Source organism: Solanum stenotomum, chromosome 9, assembly GCF_019186545.1.
Source record: "Solanum stenotomum isolate F172 chromosome 9, ASM1918654v1, whole genome shotgun sequence".
NCBI lineage: Eukaryota > Viridiplantae > Streptophyta > Magnoliopsida > Solanales > Solanaceae > Solanum > Solanum stenotomum.
This window is the reverse complement of record NC_064290.1, coordinates 18,978,050-18,999,645: the sequence shown is the minus strand read 5'-3', so window position 1 is coordinate 18,999,645 and position 21,596 is coordinate 18,978,050. Positions and strand designations below refer to the sequence as shown.

Here is a 21,596-nt window from a genome sequence, read left to right as displayed (position 1 = left end):
TTGAGAGTAAAATCTATATAAGAATAGAAGGCTAATGAATAGAATTGTGATGAAAGATATTTATTCACCTAATCTACCCCATGAATGTATGAATGAATGAAGTGATAGAATCACTTGAGTTATGATGATATCCATGTCTAATGTAGAATTCTAGATATGATATTATGCATGAATATGATATGATATGAAAGGTTCTCTCACATAGAATGATTCTAGGTTGAAAGGCTATTCTCACCTAAAATGAATCTAAGTCCAAGGACTATGAAATGTGATGAGGTGTGAGTCCCCCAAAGACCTTTATATGATAGGAATGTGAGGTGAGTTCCCTTATTCCTAATTAGTTAAACATGAGGTGATTACTCATGTCATGATATGGGGAGTGTGAGATGATTACCTTTTATGTATGTATGACTCCCAAGGCAAGCGGTGATTACCCATTAGCCTTTATGTTGATCATAGAGGTGATTACCTATGATCCTTATGTGGTGATGTGGAGGAGAATACCTACATTACACCTTAAAATAGATATGGAGGAAAATACCTATATTTCATTAAAATGAACATGGAGGTGAATACCTATGATTCATTGATATGTATGACTTGTGGAGATTCCCCTTGTCTTTATGATTCCATGATATGTATATATGTATGACTTGTGGAGATTCCCCTTGTCTTTATGATTCCATGATATGTATGGCTTGAGATTATTCCCCTTGCATTTATGAACATGAGTATGACTAGTTTGGATTGTAGCCTGAAAGGCCCCTCCAATACATGCATGACTAGAGGTGATTACCCTTGTCCTTTATGATGAGCTAAACATGTATGACTTGAGGTGATTCCCATTGTTACTTGTGATGATCTTAATATGAGAATAAGAGATGATACATATGAATGAAGAGCCTAAAGTGTCTAGCTTAGCATGGGTAGGATTATGGGATCTTATTCATACATTGCACAGGCTTGCCTTGAGGTAACTCATAAAGTGTTTCTCTCATATGATGATGTATGATTAGATTGGATTGGATTGTTGTTATAGTTGCCATCCTTGATATGTTGACTAAAGGTGAAGATTCCCTTATCTATGAAAATTAAGCTAAAGATAAGACCGTGAGATGGTAAGTATATTTATGTTGACAAAAGGGGATACTTAGCATGTATGGGATTATGGGATCCTATCCATGCATTGCACAAGTATGGTTTGAGGTTACTTGAGAACTAGTTCTCTTATGATATGAAGGTCTTAGTATTGACTATGTGTATGGATAAAGTGTTTCTCTCATATGATGATGTATGATTAGATTGGATTGGATTGTTGTCATAGTTGCCATCCTTGATATGTTGACTAAAGGTGAAGATTCCCTTGTCTATGAAAATTAAGCTAAAGATAAGACCATGAGATGGTAAGTATATTTATGTTGACAAAAGGGGATACTTAGCATGTATGTGATTATGGGATCCTATCCATGCATTGCACAAGTATGGTTTGAGGTTACTTGAGAACTAGTTCTCTTATGATATGAAGGTCTTAGTATTGACTATGTGTATGGATTATGCTTTATGATGATTAATGCTTACATTATGTCTATGCTGGAGACTATGTTTATGATTATGTTATTGCCTCTTATGCTTATGTCTTATGTTGGCTAACCATTATGTTATTCTCTTATGATGTTATGCTAGCTATCATATTTAGTACTTTTGTACTAACACATACTCTTGCCTACATTCTTATCAAATGTAGGGTTCAGTGATTTTGAGTTCCATTCTTGAGGATAGGTTTCTAAGGATTAAGGAGTTGAAAACTTGGTGAGTTCTCATAGCTTCGGGGACAAAGCCACCATTTCCTTTATGTCTTTCTTTATGTTTTGAGACTATTGTATGGGCTGCGTCCCAAAGGTTTTATTCAAAGTTGAGTTTAGATGATTTGAGACGAAGTGTAGTAAGACTTCCACTTCGTTTTATAAAGACTTTGATTGTACGTATAAAGTTTTAAAATTTTCGTACTTTTTTACTATCTTATGTTATGATTTGCTAAGGACTTGTATGAGATCCCTTCGGGGTCAAGTACACCATGTTACATCTAGGGTGTATCCCTGGGTCGTGACAGCTAAACGGGAGGTCACCAGCCCAAAACTGAGCCATGTGACCCTTCATGGAGCCCTTGATGGGCCGTGAAAGGAACCACAACTCGTGGTGGTGCTCGTGAAGAGCTTCCAGAACTTGTCCAAGAGGGGATCCCCAGCTATGAGCCCTTAGATGGCCCGTGGTAAGCATCACAGATCGTGAAGCTGGTTGTGAGGAGGGTCAGGGCAAAGAGAGTCTTTCCTAGCCTCTGGTCCAAGGTCCACGACTGTCAGGATGGCTTGTGGTCCCTCAAATGAGCCGTGGAGTATCTCGTGAAACAGGTCGCGTCAGTTGTAATGTAGGGTCTGTTGGGTCTTTTCCTAATTATTCTATTTTAATACTATGTCGCTTTACCCTTACCTAGAACTCCTATATAAGTATTTTTAACCCGAAATTTCTCCAATTAAGATCATTCTCTCAAATTCTTAAAAGAAGATCAAGTTTTCTTCTCCCACAATATTTCTCTCTCTAGAAAGCTTGAAGAAGAAGGGTTCAACTTAGGGTTTCAAGTCAAGTCTCCTAATCCTCCATTGAAGGCAAGCAATTAGCATTGCGGTATGATAGTTTTCATCCATGGAGCCCTTCCCTCCATGGAGTTCCCAAGTTCTGCTATTTGTAAAGTTAGGAATCCCCAATTGAATTAAGGTTTTTCTTCCATGTTATGAGTTCTCTTGATTATTGATTTAATTGATTGTTTTATGATCTTTCAAGCATGAATCGATATAATTTCATGGTTTTTAAGATGAATTAACCTTGAACCCATGCATATCCCATGTTTTTCCAAGTTATGATGATCTAATGTGGCTTATGAAATTATAAAAGATGAATTTATGAAATCATGCATGTTCTCATGAAATTTATGACAATGCTTTAAGGATGAATGAAGTATCAATGATGATGTTGTTGTTATTGTTGTTGTTGTGCTGTGAAAAGATTTTCTTATATACACATGAAAGCATGATTGTAAAAGGTTTTCTCACATAATAAGGATTCTTAAGGGTGAAAGGCTTTTCTCACCTAAAATGAATCAATGATAAGGAGTTATTCTAACGTAGAGGTTATAGACGATTACCCATGCTCTCTATTGAAAGACAAGAAGTGATTCCCCATGTCACATGATGCAAGGTCAAGATGCAATCACCCATGTTCCTTTAAATAGATAAGATGAATAAGATTAAGAACTATTCCGTGGAAGTTAAGCTTAGTACCAAGTGGACAAGTGTCGATCACCTGTGTCTCATCAACTATGTGCCAACATAAGATTTTTTAGATAGACATTAGCTAGTGGATCCATTTAAGCTAGAAGTTCATGGTCTTTACCTTGGCAAGTAGGACAACCCTTTTCGGTGTGGGACACATCGGATTCCATGTTAATAGCTCACATGGTCTTATATGTTGGTTAAGGCTACTTCCCACAAGCAAGCTATGATGAACTATGGTTACTTCAATAAGTACCTCACGTGTGTTTTAAGATGATGTCTACTTGCATTGACCATGTTTTATATCTTATGTTTCCTAACTCCTAAACTCGTGTTTTAGCTTGGTCGTTGCACTCTCATGAAAATGTCCCTTTTTAAGCATGTTCTATATGTTTTTAGGCATGGCTATCATACTTGGTACATGTTTGTACTAACGCATACTCTTGCCTACATTTCTCCAAATGTAGGGTCAGATATTCAGGGTTCCAGTTTCGTGGCTAGAGTTCTTTGAGGAGATTTCGAGCTTTGGTGAGTCCCCATTCTTTGAGGATCGGACTTTTACATTTTCAGTCTTTCTTACTTTCAGACTTTGTACGTGATGCAAGGTTACATCTCGGTCACTCTTGATGTATTAGATGGCAAAATGAGACTTAGTAGACTTTCGCTTTACTTTGATATAACTATTAGACTTGAAATGTTTCTCTTTATCTCTTTCAAATTTCTTATATCTTGTTATTCATGCTAAGTGGCTTGTATAGGGCCTCTCGGGGTCCTATAAGTCATGTCACACGTTTGGAGTACCTTGATTCGTGACAATTAAGAAAAGACAAAAAAACAATCATTTATCTTTGTATTTAGACTCGTAGTCATTTTTATTCTTTCACATAAAGTACTAATAATCCACCATTTTTATAGTATTGATGCAATTTTGATTAGACCTCAAGTTGTTTTTTTCTTTAGTTCAGACGTTCATTACATTAGATTTTACATGCAAACAAATTTTCTTTCAGTGCAATATTATTTGTCACAATTAACACTCTTATTTTTACATTCTCTTTTATTATTTCTACTAAACATAGAGGAAGACGTTAAAGATAAATTGAAGTTTGGGGGTATTTCATACACTAAATTGTGGATATAATCAATGTTATAAACTGGATGAAAGTTTGGGAGAGGGACAATAGTGCATGAATATTCCAAACATGGGGGACTATTAGTGCTTTTTGTGAAAAAATAAACATGATTTTTAGTCTTAGCTCAAAGATAAGAGGCTATTTTGGATTATTTTTTTCTCCCTCATAAATTGTACTCCATCCATTTTAAAAAGAATGACCTAGTTTGACTTTACACAAAGTTTAGAAAGTAAAGAAGACTTTTCAATCTTTTGGTACTTAATTAAAGTTATGTCAAATTTACCAAAATGACCTTTAACCTTGTAGCCTTAAACATGTCATGTGAAAAACTAAAATTAAAGTGTTGTCAAAAAAAGAAGGAAAAAGGAAAAAATATACCCCCCAAACTTTCGAAAATGGTATGGCAATACCCTCCGTCATACTTTTCGTCCATCAGAGCCCCTGTCGTCCAGTAATCGGTGCACATTTGCCCCTTCCACTAACAGAAAAATCATTTGTGACACGTGGCGCAATCCTATGGCTCAACCCGATTTGACCCATTAATAAACCCAAAATTCAAAAATACCCTCCCCAAATTTCAGTATCGGCAAGCTGATTACACTATCAACAAAACGCATCAGAGACTCAAATATATTGCCTTTTTTTATTTATCATAAATCATAATTAAAGAACAATAATGAAGTTTTCAATAGTTGTTCATACTAAGAAAGAGGCATCAGAGAATTGTATTTGAATCAACAAGTTTAATCTATAAACTTTCAAAGTTTAATGGTATAATTATTCATCATCACAGCCTCAAAGATACTAGATTTAGAGATTCAAAATCAGATCGGAAAAACACAAAATATAACTAATTAATATTGAAATGATCATACTTCACTATTATTTGCATAAAAATGGGTTAAATTAGTGAGTAAAGATACATCAGGAAAAGACCCAGTAAATTCATTATTACCAATATCCAAGTAATTCAAGCTAACACACTTGTTCAAATCATCAGTAACTTTTCCAGAAAATGAATTGTAATCCAAAAAGCTTTTCCAATGAGTTAAGTGAACATATTTTTATCAAAAGGAACAAACCCAGAAATTCTTTGACTCGAAAGCTCAATTTCTTTGACTGGCCCATCGAAATTGCAAGTGATGCCAGTGAACTTACAGAGAGGAGTTGTCATGCCCCGAACTACCCCCGAGACGTGAACACGGGACCTAGGATCACAAGTGACCCCAAGCTAACCCTGCTGGCATAATCATGAGCATACTAAAGATAATAATAACTGATGCAGAAGTTAAATCATAAAGTAAGTCTAAAATAATGGGGAATACCCATATACTATAATTGAGATGAATGAAAACTGATGAGTTTAATACAAAGAAAATATTAACTCAATACTAAGTTGAATCTAACTATGTCTGAAAATTGCCTTTAACTGACTAGAAATGCTAGGACAGGCCCCAGCTAAGTCTAGCAAAACTGAAACTAAAGGACTAAAAATAATATTGAAAAGAGACTCATGACTATTGTCCTCGGAGAATGAGGACTCACTATTGATTCTGCTGAACTAGAGATCAGGAACCGATCTAAGCGTGATCTGGATGCTGAGAACCTGAACCTATATCACGAGAAGATATAGCGCACGTATGTGTCAGTACTTGAAATGTACTGAGCATGCATGATAGAATACAACTGAAATAACATATAACTGAACAAAGCAAATAAGCAATGATATAATTTGAACAGGATATAGATACTGAATGCTGAGATAACTGAATGCAGTGACCAATTTATAACATGCTGAAATTGAATACTAACTATACTGATAAATGGTCAATGTAATAGAATCTGACTGAATTGTGGGAGCTACTAATAACCGATAATAAAACCACATGAGCTAAATGTGGAGTCTGATGTATACCCCCCATCGAGAGGACCCAACATACCCTGCCAAAGGTATAGAGGCATGCTGGCGTGATCACTGAAATAATGCCCACAGAGGGGACTTACAACCTACGTGGCTAGTAGTTCTGAGACTATTTGGGTACGCTGAACCCTAGTCCAACTCGGTATTATGCTACTCCCAATGGATTAAGTAATTAACACATTATGACTGAATTTCTGTAAGTTACTGGATAGCTCGAACTGAACATGCAAACTGAGAATGCAACAATTAAACTGATATTGATGCATTAATAACTGAGGCATGTATAACTGAATAACTGAAATATCTGACCTAGCATGTGTAATTCAAGAACTAAAGAAATACATAGCTAGGGTTCTGGAATTCATGTAATAAACTGAATATTAACATACTAATCTGATTTGGATCATTCTAACAGCTAAGAACCCAATAATTCTAAAATTCAAGAAACCCTAGGTCTAGTCATAATAAAGGAACCAAGAAACTGACTGAAAACTACGGACCTAATGGATGAAAGGAACCCACTAGTGAAATCCCACATACCTGGTGATGAATTTCACGGAGAAATCCTTTGATTTCTGGGCTGGAACTGAAGAAAACTTGTTGCGTTCTTGAACTAGGGTTCTTGAATTCTTTCTCCTCTTAGCGTTCTAATTTTTCTAAGTTTTGATTAATGATTTGATTTAGGTAAGTTCTAGTTATGTTCCTAGGCTTAAACTTACTAAAACCTCATGATTTAGGTTCTAAACGACGTACCTTAGGGGTCCAACGAAATAAGAAAAGACCAAAATGACCCTGACTTAAAATCTGCTGAAGCGACCTACGGACTGATTGACGATCTGTCGATGGATCCACGATCCGTCTTGTCAGTCCGTTAATAACTTCAGAGACCAGGTTTTGAAGGTCTCGACCTACGGACTGATCGACGATCTGTCGATGGATTCACGATCCGTCATGTCAGTCCGTCGATCGACTTTAAAGACCAGGTTTTGAGGGCCTCGACCTACGAAATGATCGACGATCCGTCAAGTCAGTCTGTAGGTCACCCTATGGTCCGTGGGTTTCACCTACAACTTTTGGAAATCTGCATTAAGTTCTGTTTTCAGATACGGGGTGTTACAGGAGTATTGGGTTCCCAACTTTTGAATACATTGATGCATGATGGGGTTTGATAAAAAGGATTTGATGGATAGAAGTGTTTGAAGCTCGTCGGAAAAAATGACGGGGAAGAGAAGGAAGGAAGAAAAAATAGCGAAGAAGAAGATAATGGGCGGGTTTTTAGGATTTGGGTTAAAAGATTGGCCAAACTGGGTTGAGCCGTAGGATTGCGACACGTGTCACTAATTATTCTTCTGTTAGTGGGAGGGGTAAATGTGCACCGATTACTCGACGACAGGGGCTCTGATGGACGAAAAGTATGACGGAGGGTATTGACATACCATTTTCAAAAGTTCGGGGGTATATTTGTCCTTTTCCCCCCAAAAAAAAAGAGTCATTTTTTTAAACAGACTAAAAAGGAAAGTAGATCCTTCTTCTAAAATGAAGGGAGTATAACAAATCTTATTACTATTTTGGTCAAACACACACAACCCCTTTGATATGGCTCAATTAAACTTTGTTCCATTTTAACTGCCTAACTCTATTTTTCATATACCAATTAACAAATAGTTTTATCCAGTATAAGTGTTCAACACGTGTGAGACAAACATTAAAAGAGTAAAAAAATATCCAATAAAAAGACGTCATGTGTTTTGTTTTCTCCAAATCATCCGAGTTTACTTGACATTTACACTAATTGAATCAATTTATCATCTTTAACCAATATAAAAATACATATTGATTACAAAATTTATTGTTGAGATCGATTAGTAACAAAAGTTAATATAAACATCGAATTTATGTTACTATGAATATATCCATCCTTTTCTATTTATGTGGCATCAAAAAAATATTTGACATAATTCGGATAATTATAATTATAAATTTTGCGATGATATCGTTCTCCTTAATCTTGCTCTTTACTTATTATTTTAATATTTTATTTTATATAAAAAATTTATTTGAATTAAAATAAAAGAAATATTATCTTTAGCATAGAGAGAGTTAAATAGAAAAGGAGGTAGATAAAGAAAATAAATGGGTAAACAAAGTAGATAAAGGAAAAATAGGGTTGAAGAGAAAATAGAGAAAAAATAAAGAACGTGATCAATTGTTAACGATAATAATATCGAATATTAATTAAAAAGGATTCCTCACGTATTTTAAAAAGTGAATAATTTCATTAATCTGTTCAGTCAACCTTTTATATTTAAATAGGTACATTGAAAATAAAGTTAAAGAATTAAAATAAAACAAAAGATTAAGATAGAGCGCCAACTTAATTTAGGTAGAAATTAAAATAGCTTTGGCCTATAAGACACGAGAGACAAGTTTTGTCATTTTGTCACAATTAAAGTAGGTAATAAGGTCCAAGTTGAATAAAATGATGGCATAGGGCCACACTGTCAAAATGCACACGAAAGCCCCAACCGAAAGAAGTGAAAGCCGTCCAACAATTTCGCAGAAAAACAGAAGGGGGTTTAAGCGGCAGCTGGTAAGAGATTGAGTGTGAGGGATGGGAAATCCAAAGCAGAAATGGACATCGGAGGAAGAAGAAGCGCTTCGTGCCGGCGTTGCAAAGCACGGAGCTGGAAAATGGAAGAACATTCAAAGAGACCCCGAATTCAATCACCTCCTTTACTCTCGCTCCAATATCGATCTTAAGGTTTTTTCTTTTCCTTCCAATTTCCTTTCCTTTTTTTCGTTTCAACTGTCATTACGGAGACGACAAGTTGTCTACTTGAAGAGTTGCTTGATGGTCGATTGTATTCCATCTGATTTATGAGAAACTCGTTTAATGTATTCCATTAATGTTGGAGTGCGTGCATATGGTTGATAGGCTATAACCTGTGGATGAAGTGCATAATTATTACTATCATATTTCAATATCCCAAAGGGTTGTTTGGTTTGAGTTTTAGGAGATACGACCTTCTCATAAAAACCTGTTTTTTTTTTTTTTTTTTTGTGGGGGCAAAAATCTAGTTCTATCATTCAAAAATATGCAGCTTGAGTTTGGCATACCAAACTTGGTACATGATTTTTGAGATGAGGCTAGTGTAATTTGTCCTACCAAAAAAGAGAGCACAAAAAATTGAAAGGGTAGTAGAATCAGAGAGGTTCATGATAAATGAAGCGGGGCTTAGTAGGTTTGATTCTAAAGGATGGTGTGTTCCACCTATGCATATTTTCCAACCCCTTAACTTGGCTAGGAAGAGACACATAGGAGGTGAATTCTTGGTCTTCATTATAGACATGGCTAATGGTTGCAAGTTTGTCGGCAGGTTTGTTGGATTCTCTGTAGCAAATAGCAATAGGTAATGGTAAAGCCATGATTTGCAACATGTCTTTAGATCTCCTTAACTTGGTGACTAATTCTCCAAGGAGTTTTTCATTCTTCCTTGATGCTTTTGACAATGAGCATAGAATTAGTTTCTCCCCATATCACATTGAAACCATTCCTGTCAAACCATTTAAGTCCATAAAGTAGTGTAACTGCTTCTGCTTGGTTGCTGGTCCCCGGACCTACCTTGATGGAGTAAGCAAACAGGACTGTCCCCCTGGCTATTCCTGATTATTTCTCCTCCTCCTCTTCCACATATTCCATCTAAGTGGCTGCCTTATGAGTTCAGCTTGACCAATGGTGTGGAGGGTTTGTGCCAGTTTACAACAATGATGCTTTGGTGCTAGAGGTCAGCTTCACAGGCCTGACAAAGGCTGCTCCGGCTACTTCCTAGTAATCTGCAAAACAATATTCAGAATATTAGTTCTAGATCTATAAAAGGAAGGTTTCTCTGAATCATATGTGTTGCTACATCTGGCCCTCCACAATTTCCAACATATGATTTGTGGGAGAGTTTTCAAGATGTAACCAGCTATGGGGTTCCAGTGTTTGACATTCCACCAGCGAAGCAATAGCATCCTCGGGTTCATATTCCTTAATTGAATGCTTAGAGGTGTAACAAAGAAATTCCACATTTCTTCTAGCATGATCTCCAGCATATTAGCAGAATCACAACAATAACAATGATGCCGTAATTAAACACTTTAGCATTTGTGGCTAGTCTGTTGTGAGCAGCCCTCCAAGTCAAGAAAGACATCTTGAAGGGAATGTACCCCCCCCCCCCCCCCCCCCCCCCCNCCCCCCCCCCCAAGTTGTACCTATAGTAAAACAATCCTGTAGAAGAGATGGTCCAGACAGCCTTGTGTCTAGGATAACCAAGGAAATGTTGAGAGTAGATAGCTTGTTTTTTATCTCAACAAGGGGTTGGAAATGCAGTTGCAAATAGGAGGAGGAGCTTCATTGAGTCATTAGGTGTATGAGGGAGAGGAGCATGTGAAGGGGGCCGCTGTAGGGTTTTATGAACTTAAGTTTAAGGAAATGTTAGATGGAGACTGAAGCGGGGGGGGGGGGGGGGGGGGTGGTTGGGGGGGGGGGGGGGGGGGGAAACGAAGGGGTGGAGAAAAGACGAGAATTAGGGGGGGGGGGGGGGGGGGGGGGGGGGGGGGGGGGGGGGGGGGGGGTGTATTTAGTCAGGTAGAGAAGGGGATAACAGAATGGTTGGAAAAGACTATAGTATTAGAAGAGGTCCAGGAAGTGGTGGAGAATTGCAGGGGGGGTGGGGACAAGGCTTTAAGGGTTGGATGGATTCACTCTAGCTTTTTCCCAACAGTGTTGGAGGATAGTTGAAGGTGAGTTGATGGAGACCATTGCGGAGGGGAGTTCGAGAAAAGTTGCAATGCCACTTTTGTTACCATTGCGCCAAAGAATGAAGGAACGTCGAGTATAATGGATTTTAGACCTATTAGTCTGGTAGGAAGCATTTACAAAATTGTCTCGAAAGTGTTTTTTAAACATACTAAAAAGGTTTTGGAAGATGGTGTTCACTCCTCATAATGCTTTCGCCAAAGAATGAAGGAACCTCGAGTATAATGAATTTTAGACCTATTAGTTTGGTAGGAAGCATTTACAAGATTGTCTCGAAAGTGCCTTTTAGTACTAAAAAGGTTTTGGAAGATGGTGTTCACTTCTCATAATGCTTTTTTGGAAGGAAGAGCGATACAAAAAAAAAAAAAAACTAGGTGTAGCATTGGTAGCAAATGAAGTGGTTGATTCCAAGAAGATTAAAGTAAACTGGGAATTTTATGTAAGTTGGACCTTGAAAAAGCTTATGATCATGTGAATTGGGAATTTTATGTATACGACTTGGCTTGTAAACAGGATTTTCCCAATTGTTTATAAAATTACTTACCTAGTAAAAAAAAAGGAAATTTTGGAAGTTTGGCCAAATAGGCTATTTATCTATTAGCTTAATGCTTCTAAATCCCTCTGCCTCTTAATGCCTTTGCGGAATGAAGAAATTAATTTGAATGGTTGATGAGAATCTTATTGTCTTCTTCCATTGTACTGTACTTCCAGTTTTTCCATTTTCTCTCATTAACTTTTTGGCATTGTATTTTATATAGGATAAATGGAGAAATTTAAATGTTAGTGCCAATGGACAAGGACCAAGAGATAAATCAAGGACACCGAAAGTGAAGGCTAATCCTGATGCTGCAGCAGCTCCATTGGCCATCACATATGCCCCTCTTTCTTCCACTCTAGTTCCACAAGATGCATCAGCAGACACTGTTATGGAAGATTCTTCAAAATGCGCACTAGATGGAAAAACTGCCTCAAAGTTTGTCTTTCCAAATTTCCTTTTCAAATTGTTGAATAGGCCAGGGAATGAGACTTGTCAAATCCATAGCCTTTTGAGATAACAAATGCATTTCCTTCGGACTCTTTAACTTAAATCACAGTGATGTGGGAAAAGATAATCGGTAGTTGTTGTTCTTTGAATTGTATAAAGTGCATCAATATGGTAATCTATTAACGGTTGATTCTGGCGTGGAACAATTTGGTCCGATATGGATTGACGGTCACAAAGATGGATACTAGCCAAATGAAGAGTCCTGTATCTCAGATTGACCTTATTAGAAATCCTATGATGAAAGCTCATCATTTCATTTCTTGGTATCTCAACTGAGTACCTCTTTGAATTCTGATGAATGCTCATGGTTATTTTTTTCCCGGATTTTAACCTACTATAAAGTATCACTTGCATCTCCAACAAAGGTTCTCTCCCACCCCCCACACCCTCCCAAAAAGAAATAGTAAAAAAGAAAAGAAATAAGAAGAGAAGTATAAGTGAATATATAATGGAAGAACAATATACATTTTAGTGCTTGATGTACATTACCATTTCTTCTTTCGTTTTCCTCTTTTTTCCTAGTAATTATGTTTTTGTTTTCTTGAAATAATATTATTGCTTTATTCTTAGGTACAATCAAATGATATATGATGCACTTTCAAGTCTAAAGGAGCCAAATGGATCTGACACAAGCACACTTGTTAACTTCATTGAGGTATACAGAGACATCACTACACTTTCTGGTTTCTCTTTTGGCTTTTCTAGCCATCTAGGAGGTACTTGACACTTTCACATACCCCTTGACAATCAAACAGACTGTTACTTATGGTTCAAATCCTGGTGGAGACCAATAAAACTAGGTCATTTCTTCCCATTTGTCCTAGCTTTGGTGGACAGAGTTACCTAGTACTTGCCACTTGGTACCTGTTGCTATTCTGTGTAATTAGTTGAGGTGCGCGCAAGCTTTCCCGTACACCACGGCTATCAATGAAAAACAGACTGTTTACTTATATTTTACTAGAAGCATTATGATTTAGGCAATTGTTATTTTGACCATTTACCAGAAAGGAATTTTATGTTTTCCATAGGTAGATAAGAGTAAAAAAATGCGATCATCAATTGGATGCCAATAATCTATGAAATAGCTACAGTTCCAAGGTCATTAATATGATAATTTGACATATATAGGAGATGGAGACTTTATTATTGTTGTGTTTGTGTTTTTATTTACATCTATGTCTTCATCATCGCACTTGAAAGGCATGACAGACAGAATGTACTTACCATCCTGCAAGATATCTAGGTTCTGTCCTTCAGTCCTTGAGGCAAACAGAGCTAGTATTCATTCCAGGAAAAAGAAATTATATCAACTTTGATTAGTGAAACATAACTAAAAGCATTTTTAAGGAAATCAAGTCAATTTGGTTAATAAGCAAAAAGAAAAAAATGTTCACCCATTGCCTAATGAGAAATAATTGCAGACTGACTGCAGAAGTATGTCAAGGAGTTCAAAATATTGAGTTCCAGTAATTCCAATAGTTGTTTTCTTTTGTCCGACAGAAATAGATATCACATAATTGCAGAACTATGCAATACATAACTGAAGTGGGCATTTCTTATTGTTTTGTATCTACTGCAGCAAAGGCATGAGGTGCCCCAAAACTTTAGAAGGTTGCTGAGTTCTAGGCTGAGGAGGCTTGTTCAACAAGACAAACTTGAAAAGGTTGCCTTATCTTTTTTACACTTATCAGCTGGATTACTGATAACAATTGCTTTTGCAACTTCTTTTGTTTCCAAAGGGCGAGTCCAAATTATTGACATGATAAAATGTGCATGCTTGTTCACCAAGTTTTCTGAAGAACTATAAATAAATGTATCCAAGTAGAACCCAGTCGTGAGCACCCTTATAAAACTAATAGCTTTGTGAAATGAGTATACTAAGTTTTGGTTTCCAGTATCCAGATGTTTGAGTCTGGTGTTGTAGCACAATTAAGGTCACAATCACCAAGTTGTGTGTCACGCCCCAAGTTGGGTGAGGCAGACCATGCTCTATATGAGCACATTAACCTGATATATATACTGAAGTAACTGAACCATATGACATAACCCAGTCAGAAAGCACGTGAAAGATACAATTGGTAAGTTCTAACAAAACAGCTGTAAGTACATAAAGGACCACTAAGCTTGAAACATATGCTTGGCATACAGTCCACTGACATATACAACTAAAAGTACCCAGACAACTCTATGAAGCCTCTTCTAGAATCTGATAACTGAATACTTGTCGGGACAGGGCTCCGACCTACCCAAACTGTACATATGCATCAAAAGAGTATCTAGACTCAACTCGGCTCCAGATAGAAATGGAGCTCATCAATCAACAATTGAATGTCTGAGAAGATGCGGTAAGGTGGTCTGCTATCCTGTGCATCTGAACCTGCATTGTGAAATGCTGCGCCCCCGGGAAAAAGGACGTAAGTACACAATGGTACTTGTATGTAAGCAGACTGATTAACATGAAATAACTGGAAAGCTCATAAAAGAGAGATGAAACATAGCCTACTGAAGGCATTTGAAAGCTTAAGACAGAGTAAGAATCATTCTATCGTGATTGTAACATCTGAATTGTTCTTTAGACTTGGTTTCATTGGTTCTATATACTTAGCTTATTGTGGATCTTTGTACTCAGCTGATCCTTTAGCCTCTGAAAATATAGAACATGTTAACTTTCAAGTAATCCTGCAAATAGCATAAACATCTGAATCTCACAATATACCTACTGAAACATACTGAAGTTGTAACATATAAGACATATGACTTTGTGACTAACTACTGTGTAGCTCGAGGCAAATTGATCATAATGCTAAGTTCTTGTGAATCTGAAAGCATTAACTAAATCTGGATCCTTATTCTTAACTTATTTCTGCTGTTACACCTTGTAAGCCATTTAGCTTAGTTCTTTTGGATCTGCATTCTTAGCTTGTTTGAGACTTTATTCTTACCTACTTCTGTAGTCTTTGAAAATAGTATCCAGTATTATTATGGTCACTTCTTGGGGGCTAGTGATTTAACACAAAATCAACGGTAATATGGCCACTTCTAGGGGCCTAAAGATATATTGTGGCCACACTGATGGCCTGAAGATATCTTCTGGACACACTAGGGGCATCGTGACTTCACATGATATCATATCTGTTGTGGCCGCTTTTGGAGCCTTGTAACTGTACATGCTCAAGATGTGTCATGTGTGAGCAGGAGGAAGAAATCAATATCATCTATCCCTTCACTGTAAGGCAGCTTTGACCCTATGGAACATGTGGTTTTGTTTGTTAGGAGTTAAGTGAGCGATGCCTAACACGACAATGGAACTCCTCCTAAGCAGTTGGAAAGGTATTGACAACTGAGGAAGAAAAGAATTTTGGCGGAGAACTATCCCAGCATGCATATGATCAAGTTGTCTTTTTATTACTCCTTTTTCCTCATTAGAATCATTCGACATGAACAAGTCAAAACCCATCACCAAATCCCATTATTCCCCAACACATACAATAGGGAAATATGAGATTCTATATACTTAACAAAGGTCAAGAAGTCCACTTGCCACAATCAATCAAACAATCACTCTAAGACTTGAGCTTTTCCTTTTCGTTGGGTCTCTAAATTAATGCAATCTATTCGAATACGTAATCACAATAAGAAATTGAATCTAACAACACCCATATCAAGGCTTTTGGAAACCAGGGTCAAATTGACCCAAAAGACCCAATTTTGAAAATGAGGTTGAAATCTAGAAATCTATACAAAATTGCGTTACCCAAAGAATTTGGAAAGCACCGGTGGAAATTATTTCGAAATCAAAGTTGAATCAAGCCTTAAATCATCAATTTATCCAAAACCTTAAACCTTTTCAAAAACCTTCAAAGTTCAAAGTTGGGATCGAAACTTTTCATCAAAATCATGAATTAACTAATGCGTAAAGGAGTGAGAGAGTTAGAAATTGTTACCCAATCGATAAATCTTGAAAACTCTCTTTGGAACCGCCTAGACCGAGCTTACAAATCAAAAAAATGGTGAAATAGGGATGAAATCCCGATTTTGAGAAGACATTTTGCCCAAGTCTCAAGTGCTTATTGCAACCCCAAGCCACGCGACCACAATGAGTAAATTAGTCAACTAATTTAAGTTGACCATCGCGATTGTGGCAAGACCCCACGCGATCGCAATGACCTGACCACTGACCTTATGCTATCGCGATGGTAGCAAATATGATCGCGAATCACACAAAAATAGCTCCACACAATTGTGAGAGACGGTCTCGCGATCGCAATGACCAAATAATCATGCACCAGATTCAGCAAACCAACTACATCACACATGACACAAAATTCTCAAATGGACCCTTGGAATTCGTCTGGAACCCCAAGTACACCTATTAAATATGCGACCCAACTAAACTCGACGTTTCAGACTCAATGGAACCATCGAAACACAAATCTGAGGTCTCCTTGCCTCGAAACTCGTGAAAGTTGCAATAAACTAACATAAAACTCAAAAAAGACCAAACTACCCTCGGGACCTCCGAAAAATCAACTAAGACCTCACCTAGGCCTAAAATAATCCCCCAAATTCAATGGAACTGTCGAAAATCTGAACCGAGCATCCGAACTCCGAATGTTGACCAAAGTCAACCCTTAGTCTAAAATCACCCAAATTTCCTACTCAAGGGCTCAAAAAACCCCGAACCTAAAATCGACTATTCTCTTAGACCAAAAAAGACCAAACTACCCTCAGGACCTCCGAAAAATCAACTAAGACCTCACCTAGGCCTTAAATTATTCCCCAAATTCAATGGAACTGTCGAAAATCTGATTCAAGCATCCGAACTCCAAATGTTGACCAAAGTCAACCCTTAGTCTAAAATCTCCCAAACAGCCAAACTTCCTACTCAAGGGCTCAAAAAACCCCAAACCTAAAACCGACTATTCTCCTAGACCAAATTCGACATTTCGGAACTGATAGAATTGACAAAATTTCATGCTGAGACTTGAAACTCCAATTGATACAAAAAACTGCTTTTAAACACTTCAGACCTTCCAAAACTCAAAACTTCCTAAAATCATAACTTTTCAATGAATTTCCAGACCAACTCCACGAACTGATCAAAAATGACTCGGGGAAACTATCAGGAGGGATGAAATGGTAATTTTACAAAAAAAAATCAAAATGACCTTCCGGGTCATTACATTAATATACTGACAAGCGACATCTCATGTAAGAGGAAGACTAAGACTGACATGAGTAATCATAAGAGCTTAGCTCACTAGGACCGATGGAAACTAGGCACACATGCACTCATGAAGCGTATAGCACTTGGGCACATAATACGTTATAGATCCTTGAAATCAATATAGGTTACAAGGCATTGGGATAATTGTCTGTCTTCTTCACATGATTTAGATCCCACTTGCTCATGGGATATTCACCTGACTTATAATGCATGATTTTGCCACATTGCGCTCACAGGGCACTCACCCGACTTATAACACATTATCAAGTATTTTGTGGCCACTCTGGGGGCCTAGGTATATGGGCCAAACAAGGCATACACATGTAAGACTGATTATTAACATTCTGGATAACCTCATCTTACTTACTATACCTAGAATGTATTAGACAATAGACATGACCATTAAGCTTGCTACATTAGGAACTTTGTTTGTTAAGCTCGTTACACTAGGAATTGATTTGTTAAGCTCATTACACTGTGAACTGATTCGTTAAGTTCGTTACAGTAAGAATTGATTCCTTAAGCTCACAACACTAGGAATTGATTTGTTAATACACTTAGTTGCGCGGACTCTTTACTTTTGATGCCGCACTCGTGTTGGATTCTCCAAAAATACACTACTTTTGGCGAATCAGACACGCACCCGTTGACATTTTTGAAGAGTCCGAACAACATAGTTAATACATGCCATAATCATCTCAATTAAGAGGAACTAGAAACATATGACATGGAAGTCGTGCCTTAGCAGTGAAAGAGGTTTTCGCCTTAAATACCTCAATTTATGAATAATTTTGAAGATTTGACCCTTTGGGATGTTAATCTACAATAAAGGTGCATAATAAACTTAATGTTAGCAGCTAATCACAAGTGTGGGCCCCACAAATAGTATGCAAAACACATGACGGGAAGCAAGCCTGTACAGCCCTCAAACAGCTGGTGTATCACCACACCCTCCTTATCCACCTCAATGCAACTACACACGACCCTTCTCATGAGGTTGTCCACACTCCCCCAACAACATAGTTCATAAAACATCCCCATAACTCCTCTATACAATAGGAAAAACTTGAACTCACGGTCTCTGATCACCATCACGTGAGTTCTTACTCAACACGTTTAGAATTTCTCACTTGAGCTCATAGACAAGGGGAGACGGAAAGGGGAAGAAACCTTACCTCAATTGGTGGAGATTCTGCCTCTTTTACTCTGGTTATTCAAGAATAGGGTTGTCTTTTAAACTTGAACTTGAAAAGAAGAGAAATTCATTTGACAGCTAAAGTGAGAAGATGGGGTGACCTTGGCTGCCAAAGTTCTTTAATTACTTCACTTAAATTTCCCCAAGTAAACCTCCAATTTTTTGAAGCTAAGAAGAGAGGGGGATGAAGTTTGGGACTGTTTTGGTGAGAATACCTTGGGAGCTATGGGGGAAATAAGGGGCGGCTGGTCTGGTTGTGAGAGATAACCTAAGAACCCTAATTGTTCTTGATGAGAGATGAAGAGAAAATGAATGAAAAAAAATAGACTTTTGGGTTATATATAGCCCCTATATCTTCTCTGCCTCTCTTTCTTATTCTTTTAATTTGGGGGCTTTTATTTGAAGTAGCATCACCTACTTGGGCAAGTATGTGAAACACAGCTTACTCATTTTGTCACATTCCAATTTTCTGTCCCAAATCTTATTTCCTTCAACTATTTCTCCCTTCATTCCAATTTATATGAGTTAGTTTGACTTGACACAGAGTTTAAGAAAGAAGGAAAGACTTTTGAAACTTGTGGTCTAAAATAAGTCAGAGATGTTTGTGTGGCTAGAAATCATTTCATTAAGGGTAATATGAACATTTTAAAGTTAAATTGTTACTAAATATAGAAATGTGTCATTCTTATTGTGACTGACTAATAAGGAAAGTGAGTCGTATAGATTGGGACAGAGGGAGTACTTAGCATTTGTACACTTGAATACTTAGACTTCAGGCTCAAATATAACCTTACTTTCCCAAGTTTAAATAATCTGATCGATGTCAACTTAGTCGTACGCATATTGGAGGATATGGAGTATTACATTGTAGTATCCTCTGTGCATACACAATAATATGGCTTTGGTGATGGGCATTTTATGGAGTGAAATGTTTGTATCTTTTAGGCAGAGTTAATCTTCTTTGGTGGGTAGTGTGTTTTTGGTTATCTAATATGGTTGAATGGAAGACAATGTTTGCAGCTCTCATAGTTGAGTGCTTTCACATACTTCTTCTAGGCCTGTGCAGGCGTTTTTGGTGGATACCAGTCGCTCGTTTGTTTATTTATCTCTTCTTGTTTGGTAGATGGGTGTTCTTCATTATCCTTGGTCAATTTATTTTACATCAGTAGAAGTGCATCTTCTCCGCAGCTTTTTCTTCTTCTAACACATAATCATCTGTCATAATTTATGGTTTTTGAAACTGGAAACAGAGGACAATCTAAAAAGCTTAAATGAATTAGTTGTATATTTGATGAACCACCGTATACCGCATCCTGATATTTGTTTCAAGATTGAACTGAATTCTGGCATTTTGTTTTGCGGCTTCCTCTGCAGATTGAGAATTCCTACAGGATTAAGAAAGAGGTCTTGGAAAAATCAAAGACTGCTGCTACCCCTAAACAAAAACACGTTGGGCCAAGGCAGTTTCCAAATAATGCCTATCTTGGTGACACTGCCGAAGAAGCAGCAATCACTGCTGCCTATAAGGTTGCAGAAGCTGAAAATAAATCATTTGTAGCAGCTGAAGCGGCCAAGGAAGCTGAGAGAGTCTCAAAGATGGAGGAAGACAGTGATAATTCACTACAGATCTATAAGGATCTCTTCGATAAATGTATGTTTCTTCCTTATTCATCTTGTTTGTATGTGTTGTATTTTAAATTGGCTCGTGAGATAGTTGTTTATATCTTCATTTTCTTGCATCAACAGGTTCACATGGCGAAATTGTGCTGCTAACGGCATGATATGGTCTTTCCCCTATTTTGTAAAGTCAGAACCATCTGTTCAGCGCCTCTATAGTAGTAAATGTTTTACTCTTTGTATCAACTAGTGATATGCTGTTTGTTGTTAGTTTATGTACTAGGGATGATGACCTTTGCACAAATTCTCACCTCCTATTATGTATTCAAAGTAACAAAAAAAATAGAGGAAGAGATTTTTTTAAAGCTAGAGATTTGATCTTGTAGACCATGCTCTTCTTTCTAGCTGGAAAAATTGATAGAGTGCTCTGCTTTTACTTCATGCTGAGTAGGTTGGGCACAACTTCAGCATATTTATCACTTTTTGAAGTTGAATGAGTTGTGTTGGAGTGGAATCGATGTTTGCATTCTCGCTGCAATTGCCTGTGTTACTCACTTCAATGCTCTCTATCTCTCCTCGGAGCTATGGTTGGACTGTTGAATGTATAATTACGTCATATTGAAATTTCCATATGTGGATTTGTACTTGTATATATATTTATTTGTTCGCTAGAATATTCTATGGGGGAATCACTATGCAATCACCATTTTAATTTCCTAATTGAATCTGCATGCTTATGTTTGGTCTTTGATAAATTTATGAAGTGTTGTATGGCAATAAATTGTGTTTTCTCATGTTTCCAAAAGATTGTGGTATGCAAATGTTCAGTACTGCTGATTTTTGCCAGTTAGTTATTTTTCTTTCAATCCCATTTGATTACACTTTTTTTTAGTTGAGGGTGTATCAGAAACATCAGTGCAGAAGCTAGGGATAAGGCTTAAGTACATTTTTTTGTTTAAACTCCACTTGTGAATTATATTAGATGTGTTATTAATGAAGCAAAGGTTGTTTCATCACATAAGTATGCTTTAAAAATACCAACCTCTTTCTTCAGGATTAACTATATTTGTCGTAATTGTTCTTCTACTGACAATAGCTAATGTAGGGGTGACAAATAGTTGGATTTGGATGAGTTGAAAATGGTTTGAACAAATATGGGCAATTACCCAATCCGTCCATATTCTATATGGGTGAATATGGTTTGGATAATTAATGGATAGATTGAATATGAGTTTACCCACATTTTATCTATATTGATTGGAGAATTAAAAAATGAATTTATATGTTTTAAACTTTTAAAGTAATTTTTTATTCTAACCACTCCCACCCCT

General features: G+C 37.1%; 1 protein-coding gene and 1 non-coding gene across 2 annotated transcripts; one reads left to right on the top strand and one right to left on the bottom strand.

Annotated features, from left to right (window-relative positions):
- Positions 1-5,169: 5,169 nt before the first annotated feature.
- On the bottom strand, positions 5,170-5,255 carry LOC125878066 (small nucleolar RNA snoR116). The gene has a single exon (XR_007447688.1). It is a non-coding gene; the product is annotated as a small nucleolar RNA snoR116 (small nucleolar RNA).
- Positions 5,256-8,829: 3,574 nt separating this feature from the next.
- LOC125875973 (telomere repeat-binding factor 4) lies at positions 8,830-20,979 on the top strand. Its single transcript, XM_049557056.1, has 6 exons — positions 8,830-9,141; positions 11,940-12,154; positions 12,797-12,881; positions 13,806-13,889; positions 20,023-20,299; positions 20,395-20,979. Exons 1-6 carry the CDS (start codon positions 8,992-8,994, stop codon positions 20,427-20,429), a joined length of 846 nt encoding a protein of 281 aa, XP_049413013.1. The 5' UTR covers positions 8,830-8,991; the 3' UTR covers positions 20,430-20,979.
- Positions 20,980-21,596: the final 617 nt, after the last annotated feature.

What these genes read in the sequence shown, in the direction of transcription:
- LOC125875973 (XM_049557056.1), top strand. Translation starts at nt 8,992, where the DNA reads ATGGGAAATCCAAAGCAGAAATGGACATCGGAGGAAGAAGAAGCGCTT. An exon ending in GCTCCAATATCGATCTTAAG is followed by an intron (nt 9,142 to 11,939) that starts GTTTTTTCTTTT and finishes TATTTTATATAG; the next exon opens with GATAAATGGAGAAATTTAAA. An exon ending in GATGGAAAAACTGCCTCAAA is followed by an intron (nt 12,155 to 12,796) that starts GTTTGTCTTTCC and finishes CTTTATTCTTAG; the next exon opens with GTACAATCAAATGATATATG.